At 47.6% G+C, this 13,761-nt stretch overlaps 2 protein-coding genes across 2 annotated transcripts; one reads left to right on the forward strand and one right to left on the reverse strand.

The window, feature by feature from the left end:
• Positions 1 to 142: 142 nt before the first annotated feature.
• On the reverse strand, positions 143 to 5,701 carry LOC122626168 (tyrosine-protein phosphatase non-receptor type 21). The gene is made up of 7 exons (XM_043806323.1): positions 5,355 to 5,701; positions 2,613 to 4,569; positions 1,690 to 2,551; positions 1,387 to 1,605; positions 1,140 to 1,316; positions 760 to 1,083; positions 143 to 697 (listed from the first exon to the last, which is right to left on the reverse strand). Exons 1-7 carry the CDS (start codon positions 5,437 to 5,439, stop codon positions 569 to 571), a joined length of 3,753 nt encoding a protein of 1,250 aa, XP_043662258.1. The 5' UTR covers positions 5,440 to 5,701; the 3' UTR covers positions 143 to 568.
• A 3,887-nt stretch (positions 5,702 to 9,588) lies between these two features.
• Positions 9,589 to 13,711, forward strand: LOC122626170 (NADPH--cytochrome P450 reductase). Its single transcript, XM_043806324.1, has 6 exons — positions 9,589 to 9,780; positions 10,185 to 10,527; positions 11,573 to 11,697; positions 11,757 to 12,358; positions 12,464 to 13,112; positions 13,174 to 13,711. The coding sequence occupies exons 1-6, from the start codon at positions 9,605 to 9,607 to the stop codon at positions 13,316 to 13,318; spliced, it is 2,040 nt and encodes a 679-aa protein (XP_043662259.1). The 5' UTR covers positions 9,589 to 9,604; the 3' UTR covers positions 13,319 to 13,711.
• Positions 13,712 to 13,761: the final 50 nt, after the last annotated feature.

Raw genomic sequence — 13,761 nt, forward strand, 5'->3', positions numbered from 1 at the left:
GACAATTATATATGTATAAACTATGTTTCGGACCATCCAACCAAATTAACAAAAATAAAATCAATTTTTGTTTAGACCTTTTCTTTGGAAAATGACGCTGGGTCCTTCGAATCTATAATTTTGTATAGAAAAAACACTGGTATAAGATTTAAATGTGTTTATTGCTTTTTATCAATTCGTTAATTTTTTATTTCGAAATTTATTAAAATACACATGTATAAATAGTTCGGCTTTTAACCTAAGCCCAGTTTTCGTGGCTGTGGTTAGTTAACTGGCATTATTACTGGCTTGCCAAAACAACTACCTATTCGCTATTTTTATATATATGTATAAAGTGGCCATTGTAGGATTGTTCAGTTTTTATAACAAGTCTAGAGCTTAAAAACTAGTTGGTATTAAAATTTAACGATTAAAGGGCCAACAGCTGCCAGTAGAAGTATAAAATTGTTGAACGGAGTTGTACTGATTTTTAAAAACGAGAACTAAAGAAAATTTGTTCGACTTTAAGAATATTAGCCTAAACAAAGAAAAAATACTTCTTGCCAAGTTTCCCATTTTCTTTAGAACCTTAGATCAGCCTCGTGCGCTTTAAATAGGTAATCAGCAGATTGTATATGAACTTATATTGCGCCAGGGATGGTATAATACTGTCCCGCTGATGCCTTAGCTGCCCAATAACACGAGGTATATCTAGGTCCTGCGAACGTAAGAGGAGAATGTTTAATGAAATTGAAAGATTGAATCTTATTCTCCACTCACCTCGTTGTGGTCCAAGGTGTAAAGCAAAAGATCGGCAGTCAGTGTCACTCCGGAACGACCGCCTCCCTCCAGGCAGTGAAGAAGAACCGGTGGGTTTGTGTTGTGTCCCGGAGGAACTTCTTGCGTGGATGCCAGTCTCACGGAATTCAGCTCCTCGAGGAAATCGAGGAAGTGATTCACATCGCGTGGACAATTCTGCTCCGCCCAGTCAGCGTACTGCAGATACCAAACGGAACGGTATCGACGCGATGGTACGTGGTAAAGGCGCAGCTTAATGGTGGTGCATCGATCGGTGGTTTGTGAGAATTCCTGATACACTTGGAACTAGAAAAAAGAGAACGTTAAACAAGTGGGACTAATAGCTAATGCGGTTCACAAACCTGACCAAACTCGAGACGCTGATGACTGCTACGAGGAATATAACTCATATCCTCGGTTAGCTGGACCACCAAATACACATCAGCCTCCCACACACACTGCCAGAAGATGCGCATGGTCAGCGGCTCCTGTGGCGACTGGGCCACAATGTAAAACCGCTGCTTTGTGCCCACAGTGGCCTGTAAATTACGTTTCAACAATAAAGTTAGTACAAATTTGTGCTTCAGCGCGAGTGACCAATAAACGTACAGATATGGAGGAAGCATTTACGTAACCATGCCGGTTATCCATCGATGGGGTCAGTCGCACTCTATTGTCGTCATAGGGTAAAAAGTTTGGGTCGTGGTTCTTTGGCTCGTTCTCTTCCAGCAGGGCGCACTCGTATAGGGCATGCTCCCGTCGCTTCGGTATGCGTTCAAACTCCATGAATAGCTGCGAGTCACTTAGCTTTTGATCTAGTATTTGGCACTGGAATTTCACAAGCGCGTTAGTCAAAACGGATTCCAAACCAAATCTATATTTTAAGCTTTAAATCTTCTAACTACTACCTACCAGTTTGTCCTTGGAATATCGCCCGGAAATGGGCTGCGGTTTGTTGACGCCCGTAGACCAACGATTTGGCAGGTTGAGATCGTCTTGAGCTAGCTTCAGCTTTGCCGCCAGCTTGGAGTGCTGACCTGCCGTTGTGGCCTTTTCCCTGCCCAGCGTGGCGGATTTCTGTTTGTCGGGTGTTTTGCTGCGTGACAAAAAGTTCCAGCGCTTCTTGCGTTTTAAGTCTTTGCTGGCCGCCGATGAGGACGTGGTGTCCAGCGTTGAGTTGAACATGGAGGAGGTGGAAGCAGATGTGTTGGCAGAAAGGTTCATGGCACTGAACTGCTGTTGCAGTGTGTCTCCGGCCGGCGTGATCATGTCGACCGTCGTCGACTTGTTTAGGCTGGCTGTAGAGCGATGTTGTCGTGGCGGTGGTGAAGCTCCCATATCAGGCGCTGCACTGGCCGCTCTGTTGGTCCGTTTCGGAGCCTGCGGTTCCAGGAACAGCAGCTCCGTGCTTGCTGCTCTGTCTGCGCCGTACTTCTTCATGTTCCCATCGTCGGGTGGGGAATTCACCGTTACAGTAACCACGTTATTGGCATTTCGAGCAGCTGGAACAGGAACAACGCCGGGGGCGGACTGTATGGAGGAAGCTCTTTGACGCATAGCCTCAGTATTGGCGGCGCCACTGCTGCCACCGGAGGCTCTTTGTGGCAGCGGTACGTTCTCGTATATTGGCTCGATGGACCCGTTCACCATGCTCCGCTGTAGAGGCGCTGGCGTCGCCGATTTATGGGACGAAGCAACCACCGGCGGTGGAAGCGGGCTGCTGGCTGGCGGGGGTACAGAACTACGATAGCCACTCGGCGGCAGGGTGGGTGAACTGGAAGATCGTATCGAATAGTATTTTTATATTGTTTGTTTTACGATTTCATTTCACTTACCTTTGCGATACCACGGAGCCAGCAGCTGCAGCTGCTGCCTGACTCATCGCTGACTGACGCAGCTGGGACATAATGGACGGCTGCTCCTCAATCATGTTGAGGTTCTCGAAGGTGCCGTGCGGGGGCAGGTAGGGCTGTGAGTGCCCCATGTGGCTCACGTACTGGTACTGGTGCAGCATGGTGGCTCCGGAGGATGTGGGAATGTTGCCGGCATGTCCGCCAGCGGGCAGAGCAACGTACTGACCGCCATTGAAGAGGCTGCGGTTAGAGACTAGATCCGGCGAGGAGCCGCTTACGTAGTTGCGAAAACCCTGAAGGGAACGGGGAGTGGCCACGGCCAGATCGGGCGTGGAGGAGGAACTCAGCCGATTGACATACGGCGGCGGGGCCTTGTGACGCATCATTTGCATGCGTTGCGAGAGCTCCAGGTACGCCTGGGCTGCGCTCATGGGCTGTGGATGTGACTGCGGTTGATGTTGCGCCTGGTACAGATTGATGTGGTGGTGAAGGGCAGCGGCGGGCTGGGCCACGTCCGGATAACGATGCGCAGTCATATGACCATACAGCAAGTTCTCGTTGTGCATGCCTGGATTGTGGACATCCGGCTGGGAGCCCGCATAGTAGGCATTGCCGGGCGCGGCCATTGCCAGTGCCACGTTGTGGAATTCCGCCGACGGTGTGCGGTACTTTAGTTGGACCGCCGTCTCATAGTCTGGTGCCGGGCGGTATGTGGGCAGCATGGCTTTGAGGCGCTCCCGCTCCTCATTGTTATTGTTGTTGTTGCTGCTCCCGTGGTGCAGCATGCCACTGCTACTGTGCAGGTTGTTGTTGCTCAGATCTAGACAGGAGGTGCTTTGTCCCAGCATCTGGTTCGCGCTGGCAGCTAGCGAAATGTTTGAGGAAATCATTTGCTGCTGCTGAATGTGTTGTTGCTGCTGGATATGTTGCTGCTGCTGCTGTTGCAGTTGCAGTTGCTCGGCGGCCGCCGCTTCATTATAGTCGTAGTCCACATAACCCACGCTATCACCGCCCAACGGACCACTCTCCGCATCCGCACCACTTCCCAGGCTGGACGGCGTGGCGGTGTCAATGTAGCGCTTGAAAAACTTGTGCTGGCTGATGGTGAGCTTCCAGAAGTAACGTGCCGTGTCCGCCTCGCCGAATATGAAGCTCCCCACGATGCTTCCGCCGCCGTCCAGCTTGTTCTGCTCGATCTTGATCGTTCGCTTGTCGATGGTCACCGTGTGGAAGTCCTTCCATGGAAAATACTGCCGCCCGTTGTCCGCATTCACCACCATCCCGTTGATGGCCAGGCCCAGCAGCAAATCGTTGCCGAGCGTGTCCTTGGCGGCGAAGCGTTCCTCCCCATACCCCTCCAGCTGCTGGCAGCACTGTATGTACATCTCCTCCGCCTGGCTCTGACTCAGATGTGCAATGCCCGCCTGCTGCTGCAGGACCTCCACGATCAGTCCCTCCAGCATGCTGTCATCGTTGGCCAGGCCCTGCATGTTGCGCGGCAGGACTAGTGACTTCTTTAGGTAGTCCTTGCTCTGCTTGTCGCCCTGGTAGCTGTCGTACTCCGCCTGGCGGCAGTAGAGTGCGAGCAGTATGGCCGTGCGGATGTCACAGGCGATGCGGCCCTCGTAGATGTCGCTCTTCAGCTGCAGGAAGTAGTAGAAGCGCGTGGCTTCGTCGCTCAAGTGGCGCACACCTGTGGTCACATAGTGACGCACACGCAGGTAGATCTTTGGCCCCGCCGCATACTTCTCCAGCTGCCGGCTAAGCGAGCGCTCCAGGTCGATCCATTTGAACTCGTCCTCCTTGTCCTTGCCCTTGACCATGTAGCGCAGGCCAAAGAACTCCGGCTGCTGGATCAGCAGGCGCTGGCAAACGTTGTCCAGGCACTCCTGCCCCTTGCTCTCCGAGCTGATCGTGCAGTCCACCGTGCTGGAGGTGTCTGCAATAGAGGTAACAGTGAAAACGTGCTCCAAACATCGGCCCAAGCCGCTCCAAGCACTTTGAATTCGCCCCACAACAACAACTTGGCCCTGCCCGTCGCACGCGCAAATATGCAAATAAAGTTTATAATCTCTTTCGAGACCTTATACGTTTAATGGACGGAAATTGTTGCGGCGCCGTTCAAATAGCTTCTTTCATCTGTCGTGTTTCCTAACTATTTAAACGTAGGCCTAATGTCTAATAAGTTTCTGATGGTTAGAGAAATTTTGAAGGTTTTAATTGAGTCAAGGTCTTCAGTTTAACAAGGTGTATAATAGCTACAAAAACTGTTTGTAGTTCTACACAAAAACGAGAGTAAGAAGTTACTGTCAAGTTTTCAAAATATAGTTAACTCTAAGTTGGGAATTTTAAAAGGTAGTCTGTTAGTTTCCGATTTTAACGGTCGCTGTTACGTGTCCTGGGCGCCTCTGTTAACTGGGCGACTGTTAGCTGGCATCTGTTGCTGGGCAACAGCAAAGCAACAAGTTTGAGGCATTTTTGTGGTCTGTGCCTTGGAAGGCGAATTCCAGCTAAACTGGAAGTGGGCGCCATGTAACGAACTTTTGTGCACATTCCCAATTAAATAATCCCAATTGCAATAGCAGACGGCAGCTGTTAAGTTGTGGCTTTGTCAACGATTGCTTGTTGTTTCTATTGTCTCGTCTCGACTGTTGCTATTGCTGTTGTCGTTGTTGTAGTTGTAGTGGTGGGCGTAGCGCCTCTAGGAATGTGGGGCTTACTCACCCAGCAGGTGATGCACTGATATAACAAACAAACTCTTGGACGTAACATTGTACTGGCGACACTTTTTCAAGAACTTTAATGGCATTTTTCGACTATCTTGCTCCACCGGGGCTCCGCTGGGCTCACAAAACTGGCTAAAACGGCAGCACCATCGACACCACTGCTTTTTTTGTGGGAGTAAATTGCTCAATTGGAATTAGCCGATTTGAATTAGCTGCTTAGACACGCGAGCCACAGCACTACTCGTATTAATTAAATTTATCTAAAGAAAGTAATTAGGCAGTTCTCGACAATAAATAAAGGAATTCACAAGAAATAAAACGAAGAGCCCGAAGTGCTGATATCGATACGCAGGTGCTGACTGAGTACCTTGGTGTCTTGCATCGAATGGATCGATAGGCGGCATCGACTATCGGTATGGCTTTGTACAGCGAAATCCAAGAAAATAGTTTTAGTTCCCCAAAACACTTAAATTCGTGCTTAAAAAAATGACGTTTGTTAATATAATTATGGTATAAATATAATTATATTAGTCCTTTAATAAACAAATGTTTCTTTAAATTACAAGAAAACCAATGATAAATTTAATATTGGTATGCAATGCAAAGGAATAACGGTTTCTGGCGATTAGTAAAAAAATCGAGCTTAACAGAGCAATGGCCCGCATAGGTGGCGTGTTGGCAGAGCCCTGTTATCCGCTCCAAGTCCAGTGCTGGAAAACGCGCGCCACTTGGAAATCCACACCGCGATTCAGCGACGGTCCCTCTGGAATTCAGTAATTTAGTACTGCTGCTGCCGTGGTAGTCGTGACTTCCCCTTTGCACTTTCCGCCCTCCGTCAGCGTTTTATCGAATAAAGCGAATTAAAATTAAGATCGTGGCTTCGCCCCGCTGCGTAACTGAATAAAGCGAATTTAAATCAAGGGCTTTGACGTCTACCAAGCGGCTGAGAGGGGCTGCAACAGGAAGCGCACCAGAGACGGGGCACAAATCCACATCCACCGATCGCCTATCTATCTACAGAGGATCAGGAGCAGCGCAGTCGGAGATTGCGATCGGTGAGTCTCGAGAAGGAGCACTTGTGTGCGACAGCCGAATTACAAGGCCACGCACAGTCGAAATCTAATAAGCAAAACCCGATTATCAAAATCTAAAACCAGCACATAATTAATTGCTGCTTAGATATTTTGAGCGCTGCATTGGCGGTCAAGGTTGCAGCGACGAGGACAGATGATGGAGCAACCGCACGCTCTCTCGCTCGCTCACACACACGCGCACACACACACGCATGTGCGCCTGCGAGCGAGTTTAAAGTTCAGTACCTGTTGCTGCGCTCGCTCTGTCTCCCTCTCGCGCAGCCTCGCCGCCGCCCGTGCGATAGTGCGCTCTCGCTCACTCGGGCCGCGCAGCGTGTAATTTAATTTAATTCACTTCAGTTATTAATTTGCGCTACTTGCACGCTGCTGAATCGCAGTCTACCACGTCTCAAGCCGAGTCGTAGGCCGAATTGCATAACCAAAAACGCGACTCGGGTCGCCAATCGCCCATCACAAGTCAGTTTTCTGCTCGTCGCTCATCGCTGAGAACAGCTGTCGACTGTCTGCTTCCCGTACAGTGAGCACTCGATAGGAGCGACGCAGCTGTGTTCTTGATTCATTTCAAAACTCGAAAACTTAACATTTTAAAAAGATATATAATGTAAATATTTTCCAATTGGAGGCGGCGTTGCCTTTAGTTTCCAAGTTATTAAAAACAACTTGTAAAAAGGTCACCCGATTTATTGTTTTGTGTTGATTATACACACACAGTTACATGTCGAGCTCAACGAAATCATAGTATCCAAATTTACTACAACGTCGCTCTCTGAGAAACAAAATTGAAAGTGGCCAACTTCGGAAAGCCGAAGTGGGCATACTCTTGCTGCACTGTCTAACTGAACTCTGTAAAGGGGTTCCATTTTGATAAAACTAAGAACGTAGTTAAAAAGACTGCTAGTCTAGGTATGTACATATAGACAACTTAATAGAAAAAAAGCAACAAAATTCTAACATAAAGATAATTCCAACTCAAGTCAGATTAATATCACTGAAATTCAAGGGCAAAGACCACTTAAATACACAAAGTATTATGGGGTTGCCTACGCACCTATTAACACTAGACCCTTAGATCTTCCACACAAAGAACCATTAAAAGTGTAGGGTCAGGATTGGGGTTACATTTAATTCATCATCGGTCAATCCTCCCTGCAAAATCTTCACCTCTTAGCTGCAGTGTACGGAGCTACATTTCATCCTTTCCAGGCCAACACACTTGGATTATGATAAGAAAAGCTAATTGAGCGAGGAGTAAATGTGCCTAGTCATGCTTACTTTAAAATCTAACGTCGATCCGGACGAATAATTCGCGTATGTCATCGTGTTTGGGGAATTTTCAAATCACATATGCCAAACGAGATTCTCAGCGTTATCGCGGAAATTACACTTGTGTTTGCGATACTACAGGGGCGTTTGTTATGACTAGACCGAAAACTTTGTTTGACTAGATAGACTTGGTTAAGCGCAATAGCCAAGATCATTTATGTCACTCACCGTATCTAGATAAACTACTTAGTTCTAGCCTGGAGTAACAGTCACTCAGCTAAAGTTCGTTTTGGAGTGTACTTTCACTTGAAACTTGAACTATTTCCTCCCGTCTGGATGGGTTTCGTAATGGATTCTTGTTTTTGTTTTTCGTGATCGTAGACATGCATACATATGTGGTTCCTAACAAATTCCAAAATGCCTCAGCTCAAAGTGGTGGGTTCAAACATGGCGGTGTCGTCATTCCAACCCAACAGCGCACATGGGTGACCTATAAAGAGACACCAATTTTATGTTCCCCTCCACTTGTTGTCCACTTGGTGCTGGTCGCAATCGGGAGCGTCGAACACCTAGCTTCCTCGAAATCGGACGAGAATGACGATACTGCCGTCGATTTGCATATGCCTCGCATGTGTTTAATATTTATTTTCTGCCTTTTGCTGACCACAGCAACAAGAACTATTACGCGACGCTATACAAAGTACACGCACGTAGCGGCGCATTAGCAACATTAAAGCATTAAGTCAAATCCGAATTCAAGGTGACAATTCAGCGAAACCCTTAAGACCCCCGAAAACAAAAGATAACACCTGGGCTCAGCTCAAACTTCCAGCTGTTTAGCTTGAGATTTCCAGTAAAAGTGCTTTCGGCACTAGTTAAAACTCGAACCAGTCGGGCGAACCCATTAAACTCCAAGTGTGCATTTAGAACTCAAAACCAAACTTAAGTAAACCTCTTCAAATTGCATTTCCTATTCTTCTTTATATATTGGGTTAATGCCTGGTATCCATACCACATCCCATATGAATGAAAATGTGTATGTACTTCATAAACTCATTAAATACCCATGAAAGTAAATGTCTTTCATAAAGAGTTTTTATTGCATTGCAACATGTGCGATTATTTTTAGTCAACACAATATGTTTGTAATGGTTTATAACCAAAAATCTATCTCTAGTTCCACATTGACAAGTACTCATGACATGTATTTCGCAAATCTAAACTGGCTTCCCACTGCAAATAGGCGTTTGCTCAGTGCAATTGGCGATTTCCTAGGAACAGCAGCTAGCAAAAGTGTTAATCGATTGATTGGAAACCAAATTTCGTTATTTTGCGCACCACAAAGAGAGTTTTGGCTTGGGAACAGCGCATTTCGAGCGCTTTTACTCGCTTTCATCATATCTCGCGATCGGCGGCGGCGTTCGATAAGCGCGTGCATAAAACCTGTTGCTCCCGGCGGTCAGTGAGCAGTGCTCCCTAACGCGAAACACACGTTGCGTCGCCACAGCGGCCACAGCGGATTCAATCGAATTCATAGCTTTAATTGCAATAGTGCAGCACTGCAAGTGATAGATAGACAGACAGTGAAACGAGTACGCCTCAAGGTACGATCGATTAAAACCAGATGCGCGTTTTCAATGTCAGCCGCTGGCGCTGGCGGAACATCCAGCTAGAGCGGTACCTTGCACCGTTAAGACAAGTGCGGAAGCGGACGGACTACCGTTAGACGCACAGCACCGATGCTCCGCCGCCAGCGCTGGCATACGTGGAATACATTAGAGTGCGTGTCCAAAGTGCGCGACATGCAAATGGAGCTAAACCAATGTTATGCAAAGCGAAAACTAAAGCGCCGTGAATTCTGTGCCCTTTTTGCAGTCATACACTTACCACCATGGCCAGCGAGCAAACGATTGATGGAGCAGCCGCAATCCCCAGCGGCGCCGGCGACGAACCCTTCCTAGGCCTGCTGGACGTGGCCCTACTGGCGGTGCTCATCGGCGGAGCAGCCTTCTACTTCCTGCGCAGCCGCAAGAAGGAGGAGGAGCCAACCAGGAGCTATTCCATACAGTAAGTATAGTTTACAGATAAATCTCAGCCATCTAAACGCTTTCGAAGCCCAAAATTATAGCAATTTTTCAATTCCATTAGTCAGTTTCTTGAAAAACCATTCAAAGAACTTGCTTATCATGCACACATTTCAATATTTGAAACTGCTGAAATAGAATGCACGCCAGATCCAGGCATGCATCAAAATGATTCGGTTCATTCCGTCACAGTTTCATATGTTTGGTCGATTTGTTCGAATCGATCAACCATTATTCGACGCGGTATGATTCATACAACGCAAACATGCAAACAATGTAGGAATATGTGATTCGTATGATTCATTCGTTGATCTGGGTGTTTACCTGCACGTTAAGATAAGATTCAAATTTGACGGAGATTTTAACGCATATCTTTACGTCCTCCAGGCCCACCACAGTGTGCACCACCAGTGCGTCGGACAACTCGTTCATCAAGAAGCTGAAGGCATCCGGACGCAGTCTGGTCGTTTTCTATGGCTCGCAGACGGGAACCGGCGAGGAGTTCGCTGGCCGTCTGGCCAAGGAGGGCATTCGTTACCGGCTGAAGGGCATGGTTGCCGATCCCGAGGAGTGCGACATGGAGGAGCTGCTGCAGCTGAAGGACATCGACAACTCCTTGGCGGTCTTCTGCCTGGCCACCTACGGCGAAGGAGATCCCACGGACAACGCCATGGAGTTCTACGAGTGGATCACCAGCGGCGATGTCGATTTGACCGGGCTAAATTATGCGGTGAGTACAAGCGCTATCGGGCACAAAGCTTCGTTATCTGCACGCATACTGATTACACGAGTCCCGTTGGCCAAACACGGAGTCCGTTTCGCTTATCAAAACACTGTGCTACCGATAAGTTATATTTTTTCCATCCATAATCGCAATTTTGGCTATCTCCGTTTGTGAGCGCTTTGAGTTGTTTGTTGTGTTTTGATACAGCTGATGTAAGCGGAACGAAAACATTTGAAATGGCATTGGGAGATCCTAATTAGCAGATAGACTTTAACCTGATAGTGTAGTTTTCCCGGAAGAGTTTTATTCTAAATAATTAGTCTTATTATTCGAAATCCCTATCCAGCCAGCACTTTATCGTAGGTACTTTGATTGAAATCTGTTTGTTTCTTGACCTGACACCTTAAATTATATCAGCTTTATAAACCACGTTGTATATTGCTTGTTCTAATATTTCCGACAAACCAACTGGCAGAAAACTTATCAACGTTATCAGCTGCCTAATTTGAATCACCCGCCAAACTGACAGCTCAGAACTGCGTCACTTAGGTTCGCGTGCCGTAGCAGTCGGCTTTTGCGTGGCAGCGGTCGCATGGAATTTTTAGTTGCTTCGTGAAAAACAATGTGCTCAATGTCGATCCCTGTTCTTGCGCAATTTGTTTACACTTGCCGTGGTAGCTCTGCGGATCAATCCGGCAAATGTTGTCCGGAAAATGCAGAGTACGATCGCCACATCTGCGCACCTGCTCGTCAGGTTCCGCCACCAAAAGCTGTCCAAATTGCTGGGCATTTTGAATAGTTTACGTAATAGAACAGCTGTCGTGAAAAGAAAGTTAGAATGGGAGGTAATAATCACTTATAGTAAAAACCATAAAACTGATAAGTGATAACCCTTTCAATCCCATAATGAGTCGCATTAAAATAGACAGTGTAATCGTTCATTCATTAAAGCAGTAACATGATATAATCATACATCAAGTATTTTAAGTAGTTAGTTAAGTCAAATGCATTAAATTCTGTTGTAACTAAAGCCACCCTTGTCTGATTGCAGGTCTTTGGCTTGGGCAACAAGACCTACGAGCACTACAACAAGGTGGCCATCTATGTGGACAAGCGGCTGGAGGAGCTGGGCGCCAACCGGGTCTTTGAACTCGGACTGGGCGACGATGATGCCAAGTAAGTGGACGAGTGCAGCGAAAACTGTCAGCCCTACTCAAGCGTTACTTTCCCCACAGCATCGAGGATGACTTCATCACGTGGAAGGACCGCTTCTGGCCCGCCGTGTGCGACCACTTCGGCATTGAGGGCGGCGGCGAGGAAGTGCTCATCCGTCAGTACCGTCTGCTGGAGCAGCCAGAGGTGCAGCCTGACCGCATATACACGGGAGAGATCGCCCGCCTGCACTCGATTCAGAACCAGCGACCGCCCTTCGACGCCAAGAACCCCTTCCTGGCCCCCATCAAGGTCAACCGCGAGCTGCACAAGGGCGGCGGTCGCTCCTGCATGCACATAGAGCTGAGCATCGATGGATCCAAGATGCGCTACGACGCTGGAGACCATGTGGCCATGTTCCCTGTTAACGACAAGAGTCTGGTGGAGAAACTTGGCGAGCTGTGCAAAGCCGATCTGGATACTGTGTTCTCGCTGATCAACACCGATACGGACAGCAGCAAGAAGCATCCATTCCCTTGCCCCACCACGTACCGCACGGCTCTGACCCACTATTTGGAAATTACGGCTATACCCCGCACGCACATCCTCAAGGAGCTCGCCGAGTATTGTACTGACGAGAAGGAGAAGGAGTTGCTGCGCAGCATGGCCTCCATCAGTCCCGAAGGTAAGAATTTATTCTTCAGAAGTATTATTGCTGGACCAGTAAAACATGTCTTCCATCATTTGAATTATCTCCCAAGAACATATTCTAATGTACGTTGTATTGCAGGAAAGGAGAAATACCAGAGCTGGATTCAAGACGCGTGTCGCAACATTGTCCACATTCTGGAAGACATCAAATCCTGTCGCCCACCCATCGATCACGTTTGCGAACTGCTGCCCCGCTTGCAGCCCCGTTACTACTCCATCTCGTCGTCTTCTAAGCTGCACCCCACTGATGTCCACGTGACAGCCGTTCTCGTGGAGTACAAGACTCCGACAGGACGCGTCAACAAGGGCGTGGCTACCACATATCTGAAGAACAAGCAACCCCAAGGCGGTGAGGAGGTAAAGGTGCCGGTATTCATCCGCAAGTCGCAGTTCCGTTTGCCTTCGAAGCCGGAGACGCCTATCATTATGGTGGGTCCTGGCACGGGGTTGGCTCCCTTCCGCGGATTCATTCAGGAGCGACAGTTCCTGCGCGATGACGGCAAGACTGTGGGCGAGTCGATTCTCTACTTCGGCTGCCGCAAGCGCAGCGAGGACTACATCTACGAATCCGAGTTGGAGGAGTGGGTTAAGAAGGGCACTCTCAACCTGAAGGCCGCCTTTTCTCGTGACCAGGGCAAGAAGGTCTATGTGCAGCACCTGCTCGAACAGGACGCAGATCTTATATGGAACGTGATTGGCGAGAACAAGGGACACTTCTACATATGCGGGTAAGTTGCTGAAAGATCAACATGTACACAAGATTCTTACCATCCGTTCTTCCCATTTCAGTGATGCGAAGAACATGGCCGTGGACGTTAGGAACATTTTAGTGAAAATTTTGTCCACTAAGGGTAACATGAGCGAGGCTGACGCCGTGCAGTATATCAAGAAGATGGAGGCTCAGAAGCGCTACTCGGCCGATGTGTGGAGCTAATCTAATCCAAAAGCCAACCGATAAGCGTAAAGTTTTCTAGTTCACTAAGATATGTATGTAAGAGTAATTTTTGGTTTGGGAACTCCATGCTGCAGTTCAACAAACGAATGAGTAACGATTAAGTGTATGTCTAGTGTAATTGACTCTAGCTTGACCCTGGACTGTTTGATGGGACAAACTGAGATGGAATCTAAGTAATGAAATGAGCGGAGTAACAAGTTATCGATTAAGTAGCTGTGTACGAGTGCAGATTAGTTAAAGTCCTTTATACAAGCAATTTAATTTGTATTCTCTTGGTGATTTCAATACAAAAACGAAACATGATGTGCAATTAAACAGTGACATTGCAATTGTATTTTTATAAATAAAGAAAAGTACGGTTGACTTCTTTAATGCTTTGTGTTTGATGCTATGATTTCTTTAAAATTTGTGAGGATAATGTA

Source organism: Drosophila teissieri, chromosome 2L (genome assembly GCF_016746235.2).
Source record: "Drosophila teissieri strain GT53w chromosome 2L, Prin_Dtei_1.1, whole genome shotgun sequence".
Classification (NCBI taxonomy): Eukaryota; Metazoa; Arthropoda; class Insecta; order Diptera; family Drosophilidae; genus Drosophila; species Drosophila teissieri.